Here is a 25,732-nt window from a genome sequence, read left to right on the forward strand (position 1 = left end):
TAAGATATGCTTTACTGCTGAAGTCAATACAAAACAATCATACTCTGTATATGATCCAAGCTAAGGATACATGGAACTTTGATATAAGAAAAAAAAAAAACCTCTGAAAATTATGAGAAAGTTAAGGTGAAAACTTGAAATGGGCTTATGAATTTAGGAATTTTTTGTAATCTATACTAATGCTTTATGATGGTTCCAGAGTCATGGTCCAAGCCAATCCGGTATCTATATAACAACTCTGCCCTCCACGTGTTGTGTTTTCGCTTGAATTTATTATAATGTGGAGCAATATACAGCTAAACACTACATTTCCGTCAGTGATGACCTTCAGAGGTCACAGATACATCAGTGGCCAGATTAGGTGATGGACTTTGTGCTTAGGCAAATCCAGTATTATTATTTATTATGCTTACTTATATAGTGCCATCATATGCCGCAGCACTTTACAGACATTGACAGTCACTGTCCCATATAGGGCTCACAATCTAAATTCCCTATCAGTATGTCTTTGGTGTGTGGGAGGAAACCGGAGTACTCGGAGGAAACCTGCGCAAACACGGGGAGAACATACAAACTCCTTGCAGATGTTGTCCTTTGCAGGACTCCAGTGCTACAAGGCTGCAGTGCTAACCACTGAGCCAACGTGCTGCCAGTATAATCCAGTATAACCCATTTAGAAAGTTGCCCATCATGGTTGCTTGGTACTGCTACACCTGTAGACTGTTTTGTAACCTGCAGTTTTTTAATATGCATTCTATTGTATACATCTCTACATCCATAGAATACAAAAAAAAGAAGAGGCCCTATAGTAGATGTCAAACAATATCCCCTATTAGGAATTTTGTCTCTTCCAGCACCCCCTTCAATGATAATTGGGACTAGGGCTGAGCAGATATTAAGATTTCAGGATTTTAAAATCTGATCATTTTCCAGCCAATCCCGATCGTGAAATTTGCTCGATCACCGATCCTATCTTTCCCAATCGCTCAACCCTTATTGTATATTATATATACAGTAGGGTTGAGCTGTTCTTGAGCTTTCAAAATCCGATTTCTGATCATTTTCCAGCTGATCTTGATCGTGAAATTTGCTCGATTGCCGATCGGGATCCGATCTATCCTGTTCACTTAACCCTACTTGGGGCCTTGTTTTTTTAGCAGTGCACTTCTTCAGGAAAACAGTCCTGCACATGTCCTCACTACCCAAAAACTAAGAAGGTTGGTGCAACCAGGATATACCCTTAAGGTCCTCATTTATGTTACATGTATTCAAGCAAAGAAACAAAGATGAAACCTTCAGATTCCTTACAAAGAATTAATCCAATATGAAAAACCGATCTTGTTAAGAATATAAAAATAAAGGAATTTTGCGATATTTCAGTTTTTTCCTTTTTTTTTTTTTTTTTTTTAACAACCTTGTGATATAACCTACATCCTCTTGACAGGGTCCTCACCATGACATGTTAACTCGACAGCATCTGTCAGGTCTGAGAATGGCCGATTATAAGAGCCTCTGAAGCCATTTTACTGCTATTAAGCAGATGGCGATGCTAAATCCAAATGATGTAGTGCAGATCTCTAGTGGCTTCATATTTGTATAGCAATTTTTCAAACCATCCAATATAAATCTTCCAGAAAACATAAAATGGAAAGTAGACAAACACTTCTGTTCTGTTACTGAGGTCCATACGGCTTACATAAATGGGACGTAAATCAATCAGAAGTGGCCGTACGGCAGACTTTACAGACTATGTCTGCTGCAGAATATATACTACATCAAACAATGGTGAAATATGGTCTACAAACCCTTGTTATCTACAATGTGACAGCTTTAGAGCCTCGCTACAAGATGATATTACACAAAGGAATATTTAAAGGAGACTCAGGAGGAAAGAGTCCTCTGGACTTCGTTTAGAAAACCCATTTTCACAGACTCTTGAAGTGAATTCTAGGTTAATAGACCCTGTTCAGGATCCCCGTATCTTTTGGAGAGTAGTTGCAAAAAGTATCTCTCACCCTGGATGACCTGTCCTGACTTGCATTAAATACACATTCAGTTGAAAGGACAGTGTAATGCTTCATTTTCTCCTGCGGAGGCACTGCAGGGAAATCAAATGCTTATTCTATATTTACCCGTGAAGGCCCCAGCAAGGGGGATTTGTATGATCAGGCTTTTGTCAAGAGACCTAATAGCCTGATCTATCCAAATGGGTTGACTAAAGTTAAGGTCATGGGGCATCTTACCACCAACCACTTTAGCCATCCCACGCTTATACTGTAACATACATCTAACAAACATGTATGACTTGCTTTTTAAGTGTTCCAGGGGCAGTGGGACCCTTCAGTTCATGTGTCTAATAGGGATGTGGTGCGTAGAACATCCTGAAGCTGGCCAATGTCTGGAACTTAAATGAAGCAGCAAGCAGAAGTGAAGAGGACCCAAGATCAGCAAGTATATGAGGACTGATCCAAGTTCCGGGTTCTAAATTAATTTGGGGGGTAAGTAGTATTTTTATTTGCATATGCAGTATCTAGTTATTTTGGCACTCAGATTGTGGACCCGATTCAGCGCAACTAATCAAAAACCCTCAACACTTTGTAGAAAGGATAAGACCATAGCGGGAATGATGAGCACTGCGCTGCCGGAGGATTGTCCTGATTGATGATGAGGTGAAGTCATCTAAGTCGGGTGCACCCTCTGACAGGCTATGGGCTCACCTAAAACCCATATGAGCTCATAGCCGGCATAGAATTTAGGCATGATAATAAATCTACCTCTTGTCTTTATTAAAAACTAGCAGATCCAATTGGTGAAACAAAAAACCTTCTTAAATGATGGATAAGAACACAATAGTCTCAACACAAAGGAACATGGCTCCATATATAAGATCCATGACCACTGATCTGACAAACAACATTTAACAACATCACTCATGAGGTGACATCCTGTAGATTGAAGAGGCATCCATGCAAAGATGAGAGGTGATGTATATGGGACTGGACATGTCCTTGCTATGCCCTGGTGTGGGACTAGTATGCCCCAGAGTCTAAACTCTGGCCAGTCACCTTGATGAAAGTGAGCCCTGTAGTTTATGCAGCGGACCATAAGAGAGAAGTAGAGTGACAATGTAACAATGTAATGTATAAAGTGATATAGAAATACTGCACACGGCAGAGACATCACCACTAACTCGAAGCTCAGATATTTTACAAACTCTATACAACAGATGGCCTGACCAATAGAGAGCCTGACATCACTCAGCACTGCGAGGTACAATGACTGAGGAAGAACACTTACATTGTTTCCAAGCATTTTATACTATGCAAGGACTTCTAATGTAGATAATACACAAAAACATTTCTAAAAATTCCAGCCAGTGCGTCTTTCCATTGGTCCTGGGGAATGGATATGGGGGAGGGAAAAAATTCCCAATCTGACCCCTAGACTGTTCATACAAGAAACACATAGGCTCCATATTAGTTGTATTGTTATGTGGAGTATCGGGTTAGTTCTGCTCCTCTGATGCTTTCTGGTCTGCATTGGGAGTAGGGATCTTGTTAGTGCGGCACCTCGTCCAGTATCCGCAAGATCGCCTCCATTATGTTTTATTACAGCCGGGCTTATCTGATTGAATAGTCCTAGTCTCAAACCAAAATCAAAATGAACAAATATTTCAAGAATTTTTTATGCTGTATAGTACTGTGCAAAAGTTTTAGGCATACATGGAGTAGAAGACTTTCAAAAATACAAGTGTTATTAGTTTAATTATGCCAATGAGCAAAATTGAAAAATGAATATGAAGAGAAGAGAAATTTAAATCCCATCAATATTTGGTGTGACCTTTGCCCTTTGCCTTCCATCAGTTCCTCTTGGTACTTGTAGACAGTTTTTGGCAGAACTGGGCAGGGAGGTTGTTCCTGCTGCCATTTTGGAGAACTAAGCCCAGATCTTCTGTTGATGTAAGCTCCAATCTGCCTGTCTCTTCATGTCATCCCAGACAGGCTGGATGATGATGAAATCAGTGGGGGTCATATCATCACTTCCGGGACTCTTTCTCCAAAGGTTGAACGTCACACCAAGTATGGATGGGATTTATATTTTTCTTGTCTCCAGTCACTTCATTTTGTTCATTGACAAAAAAATAATTGTTGCCCAGTATTGTATGTGCCCCAATAGAGCAGTCATTTCATAAACCTGTGTCTGGCTGTACGGAAAGCTGCAGCAGGAGCCTCCCCCCACTTTTCTGTCTGCAATAAGATCAAGCATGCTAATCTCCACATTTTCATTTTTTCCTTAAATTCCAAGCTCCTTATCGCCTGTCAACCCAAAAAGTATCAGGAAAAAATTAACTTGTGTGCTCTCTGCAAGATTTCAACAGGACAGCTTGTCTCATGGGTAGTCTCAAACACCGTAGCCAAGTTATTTTTTGGATTTATCCTTGGTTTGAGGATTACTGTTCCTTTAAATGTTAGTTTTTTGTCCTGGAAAATTGTCTCATGTTTGATTAAGTAAAAAGAGGCCACAGTGAGAATCTGTTTTCTAACTCTCGACAGTTTTTTCTTCCAATGAATGCCACAGTTCAATAGCTCAGAGACGTCCCAAGAGCACCGGAGCTATAAGGGAAAGTGCTCGGAAAGCAGGTTGGAATATGTTCTCATTATGATAATGAACGTCAATGCTTGCAAAGAAACAGTTATTGAAAACAAATACCTCCATAACCCAAAACCGCACACTCATCAGGAAATACGAGAACAGCCCGTCCACGGCCAACTCACCTCTGTACTTGTGAATTATAGTTGTTATCATAAGAATCATAGCTCGGTTCGTCATAGGCCGTTCCGTATCCATCGTCGTAATCCTAGAATTAAAGAGAAATATGTTTACGGGATCAATGCCATGAGAGCGCGTCACTTATATGATATCTTGAACCTTTCCAGGCCCCTGGAGAAAATCTGTAACAATGTAGCTAAGGGACCTTTGGGCCACCTCGGGCAACCAGGTCCAGATGTGACTGTTACCTCTTCACACCCTATAGCTATATCGCTCCAGGAAATGTATTGACTCACATCAGCCGCTGCCCCCGCTTCCCTCTGCAGCTGAATTTACACAAAAACTGTGTCAAACAAAGGAGCCGTTTTCATTTCCTTCATTCTCCATTCAGATGTAACAACTCCCTGTAGACATCAAGTTTCTTGTTTATTACCGTGACCTTCTTATAATACTGCACTTGGCTCGAAAAAAAAAAAAAAAAAGGCAGCGTGGGAGAAGTTACTTCATCTTACATTCCAATAAGATGAAAACAAAAAAGTTCTGAAATAAGAAGTAGCAGCAGTTCAGATACAAGATATTGACAAGCGGAGCTTTGTTTGTAGTGGGAGAACTTTGTTTTGCTATTTCTACGTTGTATGTGATGGTATTTCAGAAAGGTTTATTCAAGGATTAAGAAAAATGTGAAAATGGTAAAAAAAAAAAAAAAAAAAAAACAATTCTCCCTCAACCATCAGGCCCCCTACAATGATGAATATCTACAGAACAGGTGATCAATGTTCGGGGGGCCCACTTCTCGAACCACCAAGAGATCTATACAAATGTTTTTAATAGAGATGGGAGAACCTCTGAAGATTCTTTCATTTTGGGTTCAGATGGTCTGGTCCAGATATCCGTTTCAGCCTGAGCTTGTTTGGAGAGGACCAGAAGTGACATTATTATACTCTGGGGACTCTTTGGACTCCAGGGTATAATAGGTGGAGGCCCAAGTGAGGTGTAAAAAATATCAGTTCTAATCACCTTCCCTTGGCTCTTCTGAGCCTACTTTCAACATCCAGCACTTTGAGTCCTCATCTGCTTCCTGGGATCATCAACCGAGTCCTGTGATTGGTCCACCTGGGTAAGCCCAGGGTGGATGGTATGGAAGGGGCCAAAAGAAGACCCAAAGAAAGTGCTTGATGCTTAACCTAATACACGCTACATTCTGTAGAGACCCTAGCATACAATAATTTCATGGATGAACTCCTAAACTCTCGGGTTTGAGTTGACCTCAAAACTTTTGGAAAATTCAAGTTGAATCTGGTTCAATCCAAACTAGTTCACATATCTCAAGTTATTAATTTTTTTAAAAAAGGTCCCTTGTGGAAATATCACAATAATCTTCTTGTAATAGCACCCTGGGTGTTTACAATATATAGGGTTGTGTATGCCATTGTAGTGAGTCTCAGTTGGCCATGTATGTCCATTAGAATACAGTACAGCTTCTGCTCTCCTCCTCATCAAAAACAGGATCACAGATAAGAATCATCCTTCAGGACAAAAACAGTAGTGAGGAGCTTATCGAATTGCCTTCCCCTCACTGCCTGGAATCCCTATCAGGATGTCTACCCAAACCTGCCAACATTTGGATGGGGAATAGCTGGAACATTTCTCAGACAAAGCCACAAAGAATATAGATATAGCCCCCACTCCTCCAATTCTGGCAATACATGAACTTGCCCCCTTTTCCGACCTGACTGGCACATCAAGTGCTTAAGTCAAATATAAAGTTATAACAGGAGATTCTTCCATTGTTCTAGCAACCTGAGCGGTCAACATCTTTGTGGGAGCCTTCTGGAGTTTCTGGGAGAGTTGGCAAGTATGGGTCAGCTCCTATCTGTTACAAATACTACTGCCTAGGCTGGGCTCTCTTTAGGAGAGGCTGAAATACCATAAATTATATCAATCCTTTCCTAAGAGGATGGGGCAGAAGCTGTACTGTATTCTGCTGTTTATGTGTGCCTATCTAAGCCTGACTAGAATGGTATGAATAGACATCTATTTTGGAATAACAGGGGGCGCTATTACAACTGCATATTCAATCTCTTATTGTCCTTGTATTGATGGCACAACTCCTAGCAGGGAAAATGAATCAGAGGCTGCAGCTGCATTTCCCTCCTTCCCCCTCAGCCTTGTCTTCTATGTTTTACATCATTTTTTTTTTTTTTTTTTTTTTTTAAAGAAGCAAGCCGACATCTAAACATTTTAAAGGAAGAGTGTTTCTACATACTCCCACATACCTGCAGTATTTAAAAAAATAAAAAAAATTGGCCAGCACCAAGTCTACTGTAGCCTGTGTTAGATAATTCAATTACATGCAAGATCACCAAGCAACATCAGACAGACAGTCAAGAACATCCATGGCCACTTATCTGGCAACTGCATTCTTAGCCACAAAATATAGGCAAGTCCTTTCTCAACTTTCCTTTTGACTGGACATGTCTCGTTACTGTACGTGTGCTACGAGATGACCCGCTTTTTAAAACAATAGTATATGCAATTTTATCACAAGATACCTATCCTATGATTGTCTGTGTGAGGCCACCCTTTGGTTATGTTGTGAATTGCAACTTGACATCCTTTTACACCTTGTGATTCGTTTTGCAAATCGTGAGGAATTGTGAGGAAGCCCACTAGTTTAGTTAAATTCGAGCCAAATTTGGTAAAAATGTTCCAAAAATCTGTGGTTTGGTTTTACTCACAAATCCAAAGTGAAGGTCCAGGAGAGGTGCAGAGAAATAGTAGTCATGCCCATCTTCCCTCACCTCTCCTGAGCTCCCTTGTGGGGTCTGGCTCTACTTCGTGGGCATCTTCAGTTCTCCGGCCTCTTCCAGCCTCCAAGGTGAAGTCAGCTGCCCCAGAAAGGCCTGTGATTGGGCCTCAGTGGTCATGAGGGGGCGGGATAAAGTCATGGGGTTGTGACATCACCTAGGAAGCCAGAAGAGGCCAGACAACCAGTTTTTGCAATTAGTGGGGATCTCATGTGTTGGGCATCCACCAATCAGCAACAAGTTACCCCTTATTCTTTGGATAGGGGATCATTTCTTGTTACTGAAATGCCCCTTTAATTCAAGCTAAGGTAGCCGTGGAAATATCTGCAAATGACTAAAAGATGGTTGGTATCTGTAATGTAAGTGGACAGTCTATGTGCCGACCCGGCTTTGTGCAATTGTTTTTAATGGAATGTAAATAAAATAAAACAAACACATTGATGAAATAATAGCGTATAAAATACTGCAAGTACTGTATGAAGTAGTAGCAGAAAAGTACAATAACCTCGATCCTGGCTCCATCTTCGACAAGTAAACAAGTTAGTAAGCTCATAAGCTGCAGCTATTTTAGTCGGTAACCAGAGGTTTCAATATCCCTGGGCATGTCTAATAAGAAGTTAAGCTAACAATGTGTGTTTGCTCCCTAGGTCCCTTATGGTGAGTAAAGTGGAGGCTATTATAGGCCCATGAAAAAAAACATAAGTAAACAGGTTAAATATATTCATAATGCAGCAGATACACCAAGACCGGGAGAAAGGAACTGCACAGGATCCAAAATGCCTGGATACCTAATAAAATGGTCAACGTCCCTGCAATATAAACCCCACACGGCCAATGTCACATTATCTGACCATAACGTCCTCTATAGATTGCACAGATATCTAATGCAACGTACATGATACAAAGTATCAACCTAACAACAAGCAGAGTTCTAGAAGCCATAATACTGCAGGGCTCCGATTCCTTATATATGGCCCCTACCCTGCAGGCTCACATTTATTACAAAGCATACAAAGGGTTACTCTGTTAGACTAAGGCACATTCACACCATGGTTAGTCACTGTGTTGCTCTCTTACGTCACAGGTAGGGTTGGGCAAAAGATCAGATTCCGATCGAGTAAATTTCACGATGGCAATCGGAATTCCGATCCCGATCTTTTTCAGTGGGATTAAGGTCTGACGATGGTTCCCACAATACTTGGCTACTGGTCAATAGGGTTGAGCGATCGGGATCGGGGAAGATTGGATCCCGATCGGCAATCGAGCAAATTTCATGATTGGGGACAGCTGGAAAATTATCGAAAATCGGATTTTAAAAACGATCCTGAAGTCTCGAGATCGGCTCAACCCTAGTCACAGGATGAGATCAATGGATGCTAAGTAACAGATGTTGACAGAGCTGCCGTCCAGGTCTGTATTCACCCCAATGTAACAAACATGACCGAAGCTTTCCAGCGTCAGGTTTTTTTTATTTTTCTAAAATAAGGAAGTCATGAATGCCAGGCATGTCCTTCTCTTACAAAAGTAGAAAAACCATGATGGAAGAAAGAAGATACAAGAGGAGACATCCATCATGTTGTTTACATTAGAGTCAATGGGAACCAGAACAGAGAGAGGGGCTCTTATCTGTGTCCATTACTCTGCAACAGTTCATGTTTGTTACTGTCTGCCTATGACAAGATAGTAATAACAGTAGTGTGAACGACCCCTTACAGATAAAACAGCTGTGGGAAGCTCTTCTATATATATCTACACCAGAAAAGCAGCAGAAAAGCTATATACATGTACAATGGGACAAGTATGGCAGCATAGTATAGATAGATAGATAGATAGATAGATAGATAGATAGATAGATAGATAGATAGATAGATAGATAGATAGATAATAGATAGATAGATAGATAGATAGAATAGAATAGAATAGAATAGAATAGAATAGAATAGAATAGAATAGAATAGAATAGAATAGAATAGAATAGAATAGAGACAGGTATATAAATGTATATGATAGACAGACATCAGGTTAAATAACACACAAACTAACTGAACACATCAGCGGTGTAGCCCGCGCTTCTCTCTGGAAGGTTTCTTCAAAGACAGTTTGGACATTAGCCAAGCGGAGGTATCCATTTGTGAACATGATGTTTTGGCCTTTGGGGCCTCATTAGTGCACAGCGGGGATGGCGCTATATGAGGCATCTCCAGTTACTGAAGTCCTGTTCTAAGACTCCCCCTGGAACGAGGCATTGATTGACAGAATCGCCATGTAAATGGCACTTTCGCTTCTTCACTTTGCAGAAGGTCTATTTGCATATTTCCCAGTGTCACACCGCCTGAAGTCTCCATAACTTAGCATGTGTTAGCATTCAGCTCAAATTCAGAAAGTGAGATATAGAGTGAGTTAAAGACGTGACGATATGACCGGAGGATATTCTGGGGAAAGTTGTGTTTCATTAATCACACCCTTTAAATAGGACAGGGAACGCTGACCTTTATAGAGGGGTCGTCTCATCACGTCAATCCCTTTAAGGTGAACCTCTCATCTCCTCCAGCATGTTCACTCCTCTGCATCCTACAATAGATGTTGTTTCACCAATTCTGCCAATTATGGAAGGTTTACTCTAGCCCCCCTCACTGATCCGGAGTAATTGGTGCTTTTACTTTCAGCACCCAAAAGGTTAATTAGGAACTCTATCTTAGGACTGCCCATCTGACAATAGATAGCTTGGGACCACCCATCTGGCCGTGGAGAGCCTAATTAGCATATTGGATGCTGAAACAGCAATGATTGCTCAGGAGTGGTGTGGTATTGGGGGAGGGGGGATCTGAGCCAGAATTAGTGAAGAGACATATTCAGGGCACGTTCACACATGGCAAGAGGTGGTGGATTCTGATGCCGAATGCAGCTCGGGATCCGCCCCCTCACAATGGAGGTCTATGTATTCCGCTAGATTTCTTTTTTCAGTGAGTGTTCCTGCTCACGGAAAAAAGAAATGAGTTGCCCTTTCTTCAGGCGGACTCCGCGGCCGATTCAGCCCCTGCGTCCACTTCACGGCAGCACCCTCCGGACTAGGCCCATTCATTTAGGCCTACTCCGGAGGGGGGAGCCGCGACTGTCGGAAGCCGCGACAGTAGTGGCAGGCACAATTTGGTCCTTATCAGAATCAGGACCAAAATACGTCGTCCCGTACCCCGTGTGCACTAGCCCTCAGGAATTCAATAAGTTGGAGCTGGTGAAGGATCCACTTTAAGATAATGTAAGGGCCACATTATGGAAGTCTCATGGAAAACCAGAAAAAAACTAATTGTCATGTTCACATGAGCTGTGCCAAAAAAAACCCTCATCTCTGCTACACCTGTTTGGTTGGCTCTGCTACACCTGTGTTATGACTGTCAGGACAATTCAACAGAAGTTTATTGACCTTTCATAGACAACAATGGTCAGAGGAAAAGAGTCGCAAGAACTTATAAGAGCAGTCAACTGTAATACTCACATATTCACCGTAAGTGTCCTGTGCTGGTGGCGGGGGTCGATAGCCCGCTGGAGGGGGTATTCCCCTTGCTCTTGTGGCAATAAGTCCTCTAGCTCTTGTGGATGGCACCCTTGCTGGGGTTACACCTCTCGGAGCTGGAGCTCCTCTTGGTACTCCTGCTGATGGTGGTGGTACTCCTCCACGACCCCTGCAGCAAAACAAAGATCAGAATGAGATTACATTGTATCATGGGACTTATTGGGTTTTATTGTGGGGGGAGGTGTTCCCCAACACAGTATAACTCTGCCTAGGGTGTCACACATAGTATAGTGCTCACCTTAGCGATTCCATGCAGTATATTGCCCCTTAAGTTCCCTACAAAGTATACTGGCTCTAGTGAGTACCACGCTCGCTCTGAGGACTCCTTGCTCAGTCTCTGGTCGCTTATGTAGGAGCAACACCTGGGATTGGTGAGAACTGAGAATATTATTAACTGCTCACCCCCTGGGCTCTGTCAGTAACCCGTGAGCTCTCCCATCAATTGACTCGCTCATTGGTTTCTATCATTCACGAGAGTGGTGGCTGGCTATGGACACCTAGGGGGCGGTTTTAACGGTGTAACCACCCACTTGTGTAACACCCCCTCCCCCCAGGATATCTATGCAGAAATAAAACACATTATAAAATATTAAACCAAAGAATAATTCAGCCCAACAGTATAGAATGATGGCATCACCTACGTCTAACTATACATAACCATATGTCTACAGTGCAGGACACCCAAACAGAGGTTTTTCATTGGACCCTGCACCTTCCTCAGCCACAACCATGTTCACATTTTCAGGTGTACTAAAAGTCTAAGTTACATCATGTAAAAATCATATCTATATATTCTGATAGACACCTGGCACATTATCATAATGTATCACAAGTAACTTCATGCAACTTTGCGTCAAAGTGTCACTCTTCATAAAAATTGCATAAAGGTCGATATCAGTGGCTAAAATGTGACCAGTAGAAAGTTATAACACCATCTGCTAAAAATAAAAGCTCATATGTACAGTATGCAGAGTGTATATACAGCCGTACATTATACCTACATACACATAGCTTCATGAATGCACCAGAATCGGAAAGCCCAAAAATCTGCCTAAAGTGTTACAAAATTACCAATAAAACAAGGATCACAGACCTCACCTCCAAGAAGAAATTTAGACTCAAACCAATTTAAAATAATAATATGTGAAGGTGTGCAAGTCTCACATATACCGCAAGTATCTACATCCACAAAGGCTCAAGCTCTCAAAAACAATGACATAGAAGCCATGAAATATTTGGCCGACATCCACAAATGTGTTCAAAATATATACTGCACACTGCAAGCAGCTACTGCGCTACCAGAATCTATATTTTATGAAGGCACACAGCATAGCGTGTACAAAAACACATCTTAATTATTAATACACACAACCCTCATGCAACTTTGTAGCAAACATAGACCAATTGCATGAAAATTCTATTTTACGGTCAAAATCAGTCCTTATTACATGATTATTTTGATTTTACTTGAATAGTTACCCCTAGGATGGTCTCTTGGGTCTACGGAATTATGTTGTAGAGCTTTTATAAGAGAAAGACAAGTGGCGGCCTCTGCATATTATACTCTGGATACAGTAATAGTGATTTGTGGGTGGAGAATCCCCAAAACCTCAGGTTTGGAATAAAAATTTTTGGAAATGGTTTAAATAGGTGAAATTTATCAATCCCTCTATTCCAGTTTCCGGGGATAGAGGAGCGATAGTGGAGCCCAATCGGCACATGGCTCTTTTTGGAAGCTGAGTAGGAACCCCAGTTTTTTTTCAATGGGTGTAGATCTATATTCCTATGCATGGGCGTGCCCCTGATTTACGACGACTGATTCGATACCACAGTTCAGACAGTCATACACCTTGGTTGTGGGGTCAGTGAATGACCCAATTAGGCACAAGTGCCCATCTCTGTCCTGGCATATGAATGAAGTATTCTCTGACTGATATGGGGAAGGGGTGATACACACAGAGGGACAGGAGAATCTATGGCACTGCTTATTCTTGCAGCCTGTAGGCATATTCTCCACATATCGCTCTCTCCAACAATATGACGTTAGAACCAGATGAAGGAAAGGGGGGGGGAGGGGCACTTTGTCGATCTCAGGGCGTATAGCAGTTACAAATACAGAGATACAATCTACGTCTTTTCCTGGGAAAAATAAATCCAGGATCACATCTCTAGCAGCAATGCAGCCTGAGAAAGAAATCAATAGCAAGGACATTTCTCTTACATCATTGTCTGCTAAGTGCCTAGCGGCCAGAATATGAGTTGTCCTTGGCGTGTTAACTTAAAGGCAGGTCCATTTGTTAGTACTTAAATCTTTTTAGGTGTAATATTCTAAGCCGATTTTATTTGCACACTGGATGTAGCCAAGTTTAACCTGACACTTTTTATTTTCCCCACGAAAGACATTTATGGCATATCTACAGGATTTGATAGATATGGGTCCCACCTCTGGGAGTCCCACCTATGCCAAAATAAGGCCCCCCAGTGTTTAGGCCCTGATACTTGGACGATTTTCAGCCATAGTTGGCCTTTAACTATGCTTTTTCCCTACAACCTGACCATGGATGAAAATCTTCTCAGCAGAGTTGCGACCAAGTAATTAGCAGGGAACAGAGTCTTCGGGGTCTCATTTTAGATGTAGTTGTGAGTCCCAGAGGTGGGACTGACATCAAGTTAATATTTGCTACACACTTTACGGAGCCATTTTTTAATTCAGAACTTCGACCCCCTTCATAGTTTTAAATGACAACACCCAGTAGGTAAGTCTCAGGAGCTTACTGGATACAGTGTTATTTTGTGGCTGGTAATAGCCAAAAACTGTGGGTCTTACCTGAGAATTCCAGCTTACTGCTTGTTGTATCTGGCTGTTTATTAACACATTTTGAGATACCAGAAGCAGGTTGGTATTATCAGAGTGGCAAGGACCGTGGTTTGTGATCCTACTCTGCCTAACACCAGAAGCCTCTGGTCATCTTCGTACCAAACCATCACTTCAGATGATATCAGATGGTAGCTGGCTCTTCCCAAGTCCCCCTTTTGGCAGTAGGTACTACAGCAATAGTGGACAGTTTGTGTTAAGCTCTATTCAGATAACCAATGGACAAAACAGCCCTGAGCAGGACATCTTTCACATCCATTTTGAGTTAGAAAGAAGCCACTTTTCATATATTTGAGTCTACTTGAGTGATCCTTGAAAACGTCCATAAATACATATGACTTATTTTTTTTATTATCCATTAAAACAGGCCATTAAAAACACAGTCATGTGAATAGTCCCATTTACATCTATTGAATTTAATGAAGCCATTTCATGGCCTTTACATTTTTTTTTTTTTTAAATTAAGGCACACAGCCATTAACATTGGTCATACAAATAGGGCTTTAGCCTTTTTACTGGCCAACACAAAGCCCCTGTCTTAATAAATGTTGGTAATGAACCGGTTAATAACTATTGGCTGATTCGCATCATGTTAAATTGCTTACTTGAGCCAGCAGAAGGAGTCCCTGCAGTCAAAGCCTTGCAAAACAAAGAATCCCTGCACTCTGTTTAGTTTGAGATACCATCGCATGACGGATTTTAATGGTGGCCAGATTCTTTTTTGCTAAATATCCTGTCACCAATTTTAATGATTTGGCCGGGGCTAAACATAAAAACAAAAGAAATGGGTTGCGATGGGGTTGAATCTGGTTCAGATTTGCTCATCTCTGGTGCACGCGCAATAAGTATTGCCAACCTGGTTGTAAACCCATCATGACACCAAATGAAAACGATACAATAGAAACATCCACAGAGCAAATATAGCCAGCATGCTAGCCCCTTGTATGTTCGTAGGCCATAGTCTTACCATTACTTTTGTTGACGATACAAAGGTTGTCTATAAACACGGCTTCTATGGACCTGACCCTGCTTATTATTTCCATAGACCAAATCTTACCTGGACAATGCAGTGACTGGCGCTCCCCGTGCACGGACTGACTGCTTGCCGCGGACTACTGGGACTTCGGCATTTTCAGAGCCACCATTCAAATAGGTGAGTTCTTGCAGCTGTGCCTGTCTGATCTCATCATTGTAATCCTACGTAGGCAAGAGTAAACAAGACGCAACGTTACAGCAATGTAAACCTTATTTCCCGATTTGTAGAACAGAACAACCGTAAATTTCAACACGAGACCTGAACTTGACATGGCAATTCCGCTTGCTTACAATGTATTTTGATGAAATTTCCTTTTCTTACCGTTCGTTCTAAGATTATCTAAAAGCAAGCTTTGTGCATTACGCAGGTTGTGTTCTACTTTCACTCCCAGGCATAAATCAATAAAACATGCTCTAAATATTCAATGCAACATCTACGGTCAACAGTAGACCAGGTTCAACGCCCAATGGGCAAGAATACATTTTTTTTTAGCAATTGAATTTATAGAGCACCTGAAATTCTTTTGAGCCTCCAGATAGACTCAAACATACAAGTCAATTTTTTTTATCACATTGTCTTATATTAATGAAAGCATTGTATATAAATAGATACTACCAGGTTGTGTATATAGCGCCTATATAGACCAGTATGTATACATGGTTACAGACTACAGTCCAACCCTGTGTAGTCTGATTCTGCAGACAAGTTATTCCACTCTAGAAGAATATGGCATAAAGAATACAATGGCCAAATTTCTATAGATTTCACATTTACATAGATTTTTTATCATAAATTGTACCAAAAATGTTGGAAATGCTCGGTGAGAAATTGGCACAAAATTTTGTGACTTGCCAAAATTAAAAAATTTGCAATTTTAAAGGGGGTGCCCTTCAAGGAGAGAGTTTTATTAAATTATTAATTTAATAAATGATTACATTTATTAGAGGAAAGTCTGAAAATTGCTCACATTGTCGAGCAGATCTATTCAGGTTCAGAACAGGCGAATATTACATTTTTTACACTGAGATTTCCAAATTTATTATGAAGTGTTCAATCTTTGATAAATAGGAAAAACTTACAGCAATTTTAGATTGTATTGTACTCTTTAGGCTGGTCTTACACGACTGTAATGCTTTTACAGTCCGCAAGTTGCTGATCGGCAACATACACTCCGCAGATGCCTGTAAACTGCCGCACTTGCCCATAGAGTTTTATGGGTGAATCCGTGCAGTGCCGTGAATTACGGCCATGTTCTATAAAGTGCGGACCTCGGTTGTGGCCCGGCCACACCACGGATAAAATATCCGGTGGTGTAAGAGGACGCATTGACTATAAGGCATCCGCAATTGAAAACCCTCAATCGCGGACCATTTGCGGTCTTAAACTACGGTCGTGTAAGACCAGCCTAAGGCTTTGTTGATGGTTTCTGTACTCGGAGGACCGCTACCATAGTTTGCATTAGTTTTATTACAAACATGTCCTGTACTAGGGGCCACAAGACAATTTTACTAAGGTTTTATGACAATGGACTTAATATAGCTCTATACAAGTCCCTACTTCTAAATAGAAGTCTATGGAGCTTGTCATACATTGGCCTAGAGCTGCTTTTATCCCCGATTTTGTATTCTATTATATTATAACATCTTGCTATATACAGTAGATGCCCAAAATGGTGTCAACTTATGTTTCGGTATAAGAGAAGTTCCGGGGCTTCCAACATTGTCATCAGGCGATTCCTAATTCTAATTCACCTCTATAGGAGTAGAGTCTGTTTTATATTAACCCCTCTGCCCATACTTGTTTATTGCTTTGAATGATATAGAGAAGACGAAGAAGCCATTGTCAAACCAACAACTAGTTTATTAGACAAAAAAAAACAAAAAACAACCTCTTGGTAGAACAGATGTTCTCTATACTTGAGGACAATATAATAAAATAAATTCAAATAATTTTTAATATTTTTGTATAATCTTATTTGTATCTATAGAATACTAGCCCCAGGAAGTTTGGTAAAAGCGTTCAACGTTTCAAGGGCAAAAAACCCACTGAATGATGAATTTTCACGTTCTGAAGAGTAAAATGTTCCGTCCTTGAATCATTCATTTTATTTTATTCTTCTGGAGCAGGAGAGGGAATACTACGGCTAGATTGTAAGCATGCGAAAAATGTACGCGAGGATAGATGGGGGATTATTCAGGGAAAGTTTAAGTATGCGTGACGATATTTCCGGTGTTTTGTCTGGAGTTTCAAAGAGTTTCTGGGGGTTTTTTTTATCAAGAAAAACCAAAATATTTGTGTCCATTGTTTAGTACCGCAGCTCAATCCTGTTCACTTAAAGCGGACCCGCCACCACACTATACTTTCCTGCTTAAAGGGGTCATCCAGCCATGCAAATGTTTTACAAGACTGGTTAGAATATGACAAACACAATAAGTAGTAATATTCACCTTACTGATCCCCATCTGCTCCCAGCCTGACACTTCCTTGGTTCCCTGCTGGTCTCTATTCTTCAGCAAAGGCATCTGGACACAGGTGTGACCACTACAGCCAATTACAAGCCACAGCAATGACCTGTCAGCGTTAATGATGTCACTTGTGTATCAGTTATTAGTTGCATTGGTCACATGTCCAGGTCATCGCTGGAAACCAGGACATAGAGTCCAGCTGAGGACCAGGGAGCTCTGGAATTGGAGGATTATGGGTTCAGTACATAAACCTATTACTTCGTGTGGACCTTGGTAACAAACACCGCAGCTCTACTCATGAAGGCAGTGCTCTACCCATCTTTCTAGATAGTGATTGACAGCTGTCATGTGTCTGCATGCATACAAGTACATGGTAGCTATAAGTCCATTGTATTTTTTGTTAGCAATTTTTTTTTTTTTGCCATGGTGGTTGCAATGGACTTATTCTAATACTTCTGATCAGTTCTGCCAAAATCTGCCTGCCAGTACTGACAAGAATTGATGGAAGGCAAAGGGCAAAGGTCACACCAAATATTGACAATTTACATTTCTCTTTTCTTCACTGTTAAATTGACAAACATAAACCCTTCTATTTCTGAATTCTTACCGTGCACCTTCCACGGCTGCCTATACCTTTAGTTGAATAGATACCTATGCTCTTTCAAAATTCGTTATTTTTTTGGTTTGCCTATCATGTAGATACACCAGGTGTTACAGATGGGCAAAACTCAAAAGATTAATATGAGAATCGGCCTTCTAGTTTGTTTTGGGCCTAACGTGTTTGGCATGAACCAGAAGTTCTACTATACTCTGGGGTCTCCTTATAATAAGTGGGGGTCCGGGGAGGTGAGTAAAATACCAAACAGTCATACTCTCCCTGACTCACCTCTCCTAGGCATCCAGCTGTCACCCAGCGTCCTCTTCGGTACCATTATGGTCTCTGAGGTCACAGCTGGGTAAAAGCACCATGGCATTGGCATGCCCCATGTGAGCCAATCATAGGCCACAGTGGTAACCCTGGGGTGCATCATGTCAGCTAGAGGCTGTCAGAGACCTGTAGAGGGTGGGGATCACCATGCACCCATGAACAGTGAGGCCAGCAAAGTATACCTGTTATTTCCCTTTAGCCATCACTAGGTTGACCTTGCCGTACTTTGCATGCCTTGCTTTCTACAGTATTATCTATCATTATTATGTCTTAATTCCCGACTGATGACCCAATGATCTATAATGTGTCAGCCCATCAAGCGACGAAAGACTGAATGTTTGTTTGCATCGCCATTCCGATGCAAAAATCATCAACAATAACGAAGTGAAATCTGGTAAAATGGCTCCATCCAAAACCACCAACAAATGGTTGTAGGATGGACAAGTAGCCCACAACGATGACCAAGCAACCTGTCATGGTCTCAATCGTTGCTCATGGCAAGACAATATCCGCCATGTCAATGGATCCAGTTTCTGCCTCCTACATTGTAAGACAAGGACAACTTAAACGTCAAGTTCTGATAAGACCGATAAATTCCGAGATCTCTTCAGAAGGAATAAATTTCATTACAGACCAAACCACCCTGTCGGGATTGTGCCTGGACTCTATTTTTTACTCCTCAGACCAGTGGCTCTGTCAAGATGAAATGAAGTCTCCTTTGAAAACTTCCGAGCTTTTGGAGCTTGTCAAGCAGTCTATTTGGATTTGCCTGACCTCCCGTGGCCATTAGATTGAAAGCCGTCTTCTACGTCCTAGTACAGCACCGGTGTATAATACTGGAGTCTCTGAAATCTTATTGAGTAAATGTAGACGTAGATTTCACTTTTAAAAGCTTTTCTTTACATGCAAATCAGAACCCAGTCTTCAAAGAAGTGTTCACAGCGGGGGCTCCTCCTGATCTACCTGGGTAGGAACCAGGCGAAGGCTTTACTGCGAGCCAAATGAACAAAACCTTTTATCAAAAAGTCTTAAATGCAGTATGCAAATTCCAGAGACGCAAATGTCAATATCATGGCACGTTACATGTGCTAATTCTGCTCTAAGACCTGCTGCATGAACCAATAAGAAATAGTGAGACAGTACAAGGAACAATTCATAGTCGTAACAATCTGATGTAGCAGGGGGTATCGAAGGGGCCCTGGAACAAAATTCAGCTAGCGCCCCCCCTGCACAACCTCTCAACCATCAACACATTTTAGTATCATTTACATATCCCTTTCCTACTCTGTATAGCCCCAGGCAGCCATGAAACAGACAAGCTTCCCATCCCTCCTAACATCTGTCAGTGCCCCCCCATAGTAATGTTGTCCACTTTTGTACCCCGACCTTCCCCACAGATTCCCTACTTCGACATATGCTGAGCAACTGCCATTATTGTCGTTAAAGAGTTATTTTTCTCCTTTCTGACAGTAGAAAGGTATAGCACAGAGCTCAGCACACACTCAGCTCTGCTACATCTCTGGTGTAGCAAGGCTCAGTGCATACTCAGCTCTGCTACATCTCTGGTGTAGCAAGGCTCAGCGCACACTCAGCTCTGCTACATCTCTGGTGTAGCAGAGCTCAGCGAACGGTCAGCTCTGCTACATCTCGTGTGTAGCAGAGCTCAGCGCACCCTCAGCTCTGTTACATCTCTGGTGTAGCAGAGCTTTGCGCTCAGCACTTCTACATCTGAGATCAGACCACAATGGAGACTGCTGTGGACCGATCTTAGACTCCGCCTCCTCTGGCAGAACCAGTGTTGATTGGCCGAATGCTGTACTCTGTATGGCATGCGGCCAATCAACGCTGGTCAATGCATTCCTATGGGAAAAAGTCAGCTCCCGCCTAACGCAAGCTGACAGGGATCCTGACCAGATAGAGCCCCAAAGAGCTGGGTGAGTGACATTCCCCCCTAAATAAAGGTAATCCCTAGCTATCCCTGCCTGTACATCTGTCCCTGTCTCACAGTCTCATATGACCCAAATCTGAAATCGACCATTCGTATAAAATGGAGGTCACCTGATTTCGGCAGCCAATTCCTTTTTCCGATTTTTTTTTCACTGCCTCCGTTGTCGTAGTTCCTGTCCCACCTCCCCTGCACAGTTATTGGTGCAAAAAAAGCGCCAGGGAAGGTGGGAGGGGATACAAATTTTTAGTTTGCCTCATGGTATTCGATTGGAATCGAATACCTCGAACGGCCTGATATTCCATCGAATATCTCTAGTTGACATGTTTCGCTTTGACATTAAATGATTTTGGCCAAAAAGTCAATTCCTGAGAACACAAAAGCCGAAGAGTGAACCAAACAAATTATAAAGGGAACTCACAGGAATGAGGAACTTTTTAATTTCTTCCAGGGCGTGTCCCATTCTGGCGTAGGCTTCTGCTGGAGGAGCGAACACCTCGATAAGTACATGAAGGTCGTCATTAAGATGGAAATATTTTGCCTCTCCACTTTTTCGGAGCTCTTCTTCCTGTAAGTAAAAGTGGCAACGTTATTTTATCGGGGGCCGATTTATTCATTGCAGATGGAGGCGGGACTAGGGTTTCCTAGAGTAGCTGGCCATATAAGGTCACTTTTTGACTCCCTCTCTGGGCACCCATCCCCCAGGGTATATATCCTGCTAACGTTCCTTATCTATACTCCCTTCACTGACTATCTAATCCAGGTTTTGTACCCCTTTAAACAATATCCTGGGCTGACTACACTGGGGATTTAGTGCAATCACTGCAATTTTTTTTTTTTTTTAATCCACACACACCTGCACAAATATAAAAAAGGTCAATGTGTGTATGTTTGTGTTGTGTGTTGATCTGGGATTGATCTACGGTTTTGGATTTTTATGCATTTCAACAGAAAGTTGATATTATTGGACTATATAGGTCTGGGGTTTCATACCCCATGAGGATAGCTATATCTTGAGTATCTTTACGTTTTTTTATTCTACACTCTTGCACCCAAAAACGTTAACAATTGGAGGCTTGTCAACAAAAGACAAAGACTGCGCCCACTGATACATAAGTTCTATGTATCTTCCAGGTCTTACCTTTGCTTTGTCCCTCATGGATCCTTTTCCTAATATGGACATTTTGGTCAGTGTGTCTTCCTGTAATCTTTTCAATGAATTGCCTCTCGGTCCCAGGAGTTTTCCAACAAAGTTAAACTATAGGAAAGAAAAATAAGCAACAAAAAGTTGGCTTATTGGATTTATTATATTATTGTTTTATGGCTGCACAGCAATTTGGGGCCACAACATTGAACTAATGGGGCACCTAGAAATCCAGGAGGGTTGGACTTCTGATAATCGAAAAATAACTTGGCTACAGTGTTTGAGACTACCCATGAGACAAGCTGTCTTGTTGAAATCTTGCAGAGAGCACACAAATTACTGTATATACTCGAGTATAAGCCGAATTTTTCAGAACAGTTTTTGTGCTGAAAAAGCCCCCCTCGGCTTATACTCGAGTCGAGCTATTTTTTTTTTTTTTTTCTATGATCAGCCTCATTAGTAATGTATAGAATCCCCCATAAAATAGTGGGGGGAAAAAAAAGAATAAAAAATATAGAATAAAAAAATAAAGTAAATACAAATTCTAAATCCCTCCTTTCCCTAGAATACATATAAAAGTAGAAAATGACTGTGACACACATACACATTAGGTATCCCTGTGTCTGACAGTGTCCAGTCTACTATAGTCTGAATATAGGGGATCTGCAGTGCTCCTGTTCCATCGGGAAGGGGTTAATAGGAGCACTGCAGATCCCCTATATACAGCCAGGCTGAATGAAGGAGAAAAAAAAAAAAAAACAGTCCTCAAGCTCAGGGAAGGGGCAGACAGACAACCAAAACACCCCCTCCCCTTCCCCAGCACCTACTGCACCCAAAAACTCCGACCATTTTAATTTTTGAAATTTTCCAGTAGCTGCTGCATTAAACCCCTCGGCTTATACTCGAGTCAATAAGTTTTCCCAGTTTTTTGTGGTAGAATTAGGGGCCTCGGCTTATATTTCGGTCGGCTTATACTCGAGTACATACAATCATTTGGGCCGGAAAATGCACCAAAAATACACAACTCTGTTTTTCTGACTTGAACAGTATTGATAAAAGTGGATGGTGCAGAACTGGGATTAAGACTGGCCACAATGGAGATGACAGGGCCCGATAGGTTTACTCTAAAGCACATCAGAATACTGGTGTGTTATACCTGAAATCTACACCAGGCTCTGAAGGTTCCTCAGAATCATAAGAGGTTGGAGTCTCTTAATTCTGGCTCATGTGCCGGCACTGTCACTATATTAGGATAATAAACTCTCCCCAATGTCTATAGACGAGTCAATAAAGTCATCAATTCTGTATAGGCTATGGTTTAACAACATCTATAATCTGAAGCTATAAATTAATCTAATCCAGCAAAGATTCCCATCATACTTACTTTAGGAAATTGTTTAATAGGGATTAGGACTTTTTGTGCCAGTTTCATGTTCTTATTGATCACGACATCAATGTATTGGTCTTCGGTGCTGTCCTCATTTTCATCTCCCTTCTGAATTTTCTCAATTTCTATACAAAAAAATAGGAAAAAGTTATCTTTTCAATTTTACAAAAGTGATCGTAACCTACTAATATGATGCAAGGAAAATACTGTATATTCCTGAACTCCATGTCTTACCATTGACTGGTCTCATAACCTTCACTCTACAGAAGAGTCTACACTTAACACTAGGGTTGAGCGATCATGTTTGGAAAAGATCGGATTCCGATCGGCAATCGAGAAAATTTCACGATCGCCATCGGAATTCCGAACACAATCTTTTTAGGTGGGATCGAGATCGGTGATTATTTCCCACAATGCTTTGCTACTGGCCAAGCATTGTAGGAAAAGCTAACAATGTTAGCCTTCAAACTGAGTATATGCTCTGCTCATTCTGAGTGGAGTGTATACTCAGTGTGAAGGCTCTGCTGCGGTTCCATAGGAATGAATGGAAGCAGCCGGCACACAGCCTTAACCCCCTGCACGCCGGCTGCGTCCATTCATTCTAATGGGAGACTAGCTAACATCTCTAGTAGTTACTTACCTGCAGAGATGGCTGGTCCGGTGCCTGGTGTTCTTGGTCTTCTTCGCCTCGCTGCCCCCACCTACCAGGTTAGTGTTAAAGAGCTAGGAAGAAGGCAGGGCTTGTGGCTTAGGAGAGTGTGGGCGGGTACAGGGTGTGGAGACGGAACGTCTCCCCTCCCAGTACCGGCCCACACTCTCCTAACCTGGTAAACAAGGGGCAGCGAGGCAAAGAACGAGAACACCGGCACCGGAGCAGCCATCTCTGCAGGTAAGTGGACACCAGGAGGGACTAAGTAGCCAGAGGATTAAAAAAAAAAATCCTCTGGCTATTTAGTGATAAAAAAATCACTACACAGCGTGGATTCTAATAATTAAAGCGTTCAATTGTTAGATTCCATGCTGTATAGTGAATAGGATTGTTTTTAAAAACCGATCTCCGATTAGTAAATAAAAAATCCCATTGACTTGCATTGGGATCAGAATCAGGATCGAGATCAGGTTCGAATGAAAAATGATCGGAAATCGGATTTCAAAATCGATCCTGAAAAGTCAAGATCGGCTCAACCCTACTTAACACCAATTTAGTCAACTAACACGATTCCTCATGAAAGCAGCTTTGCACTATATCACCGGCCGCAACTCATCTACCCCACCGGGTGGTCACATATAGACACAGAGGAGAGTTAGCAGATGACTCATAACGTCACAAAACCATGTCGTATTTAGAAAAGTTGCATAACTTGTTATCCACCTATCTGGACATATCAAGCTAAGAGGTAACGGAAGACACCTCTATATAATGTTCATATTAAGCTTGATCATGTGATAATTGCTGGCTGTAGTGGTGATTGGTATATACCACATGGCACAGTAATTGCCCACCACATTCCCCTATGCATGTACAGATGTAGCAGCCATACAATTAATGTTACTGACTGGTAAGGCTCCTGCCAGCATCATCTTCAGCAGAAAGCAGGGAAACAGAAACCGCAACGTCAATGGCAGCCTATGTGTGGCACTGCCAGGGGGATATGTGGTGCATGGTGGAGATCGCTCTTCTGGGAGGGACTTTATTCTGAATGCTGCTAGGGAGATATTTTGTGCTGCAAGATATTGGGTGTTGCTACAGGTATTGTGTGCTGAACTGGCTCTGCTAGGACAAGATGTTGTGGTACACAATGGTGCCTAATATTTACTCCTCCATTGTGGTATGTGTGTGCCACCACTAGTGGTGCATGGTGGAGTTTGCTCTTCTGGGAGGTGCTTTAATCTGAATGCTGCTAGGGAGATGTTTTGTGCTGCAAAGTGATATTTGGCATTGCTATGACTATGGCTGCTCTACTGCGGTATTTGGTTGCCACTTTTGTTATGTATACAGCATAGAGGCATTTGCCACGACATGGTTGCATTTCCTTGCCAGTGAGGCCTCAACATTACAACAAATTGACTATTGAAGCTCGACTCCAAATCTTGAGAATTTCTGGACTAACATGAGAATAGAAGAAGAAAGCGATTGTTCAAGATTAGAAAAACTGGTTCTACAAAAGTGTGAATGGGGCAAAGTGATCGCAATCTATGTACGGCATTGCAAAGTCCGCTGGAGCTATATGAATAAGTAATGCAAGTTGTTCTGTGTTTCCCCGGCAATTCTGCTTGTTCAAGGTTTTTTTTAATGTCTACAGTGAAATCACGAGATTCGGGAATGGTCGGTGTTACCTTTGCTACATTTAGTTCTGAATTATTTAGTCTTTTCTGCAGACCTACAGTACATGCAATGGAAAAGCCCAAGAGGTCCGGAACTGGAGGCCAGAAAAGCAAAAACTAAACTGACAAACGGCAGAGGGGTCTCAGTCCAGGTCATTAACTCACTTATAGGAAAGGAATCAGCAGAACATTACCGATATAGGAGATTATCTACATACACAATTAGATTAACTTTTTCATGTTACAGATTCTGGTCACAGCTCAACACTAAACTGACACAGCAGTCACCTCATTGACATCACAGACAGGGTTACAATAGAAGATAACACCTCTATAGATGACATTCACTACTGACAATAGAGGTCTAAAAAATTTCCCCCATAGAACTCAATGAGTCAATTCCAGTCTCTCTCTATTGAGATTGCTCCAAAAAATATATCACTAAATGCTGTTACAGAGCAGAGGAGAAGCCAAAATGG

At 41.7% G+C, this 25,732-nt stretch overlaps 1 protein-coding gene across 3 annotated transcripts in view; it reads right to left on the bottom strand.

Annotated features, from left to right (window-relative positions):
* KHDRBS3 (KH RNA binding domain containing, signal transduction associated 3) overlaps positions 1 to 25,732 on the bottom strand; it is a 103,490-nt gene that overhangs the window by 23,982 nt on the left and 53,776 nt on the right. For all 3 annotated transcript variants that reach the window (XR_012715434.1, XR_012715435.1, XM_075270084.1), the window contains 6 exons: positions 22,926 to 23,053; positions 21,539 to 21,655; positions 20,819 to 20,965; positions 15,081 to 15,220; positions 11,071 to 11,257; positions 4,776 to 4,858 (listed from right to left, as the gene is read on the bottom strand). Coding sequence is in view for 1 of the 3 variants with exons in the window: in XM_075270084.1 (XP_075126185.1) it covers positions 4,776 to 4,858; positions 11,071 to 11,257; positions 15,081 to 15,220; positions 20,819 to 20,965; positions 21,539 to 21,655; positions 22,926 to 23,053 (802 nt within the window). In the remaining 2 variants the exon portion in view is untranslated. The remainder of the gene's footprint in view (positions 1 to 4,775; positions 4,859 to 11,070; positions 11,258 to 15,080; positions 15,221 to 20,818; positions 20,966 to 21,538; positions 21,656 to 22,925; positions 23,054 to 25,732) is intronic.

This window comes from Leptodactylus fuscus, chromosome 4 (assembly GCF_031893055.1).
Source record: "Leptodactylus fuscus isolate aLepFus1 chromosome 4, aLepFus1.hap2, whole genome shotgun sequence".
Classification (NCBI taxonomy): domain Eukaryota; kingdom Metazoa; phylum Chordata; class Amphibia; order Anura; family Leptodactylidae; genus Leptodactylus; species Leptodactylus fuscus.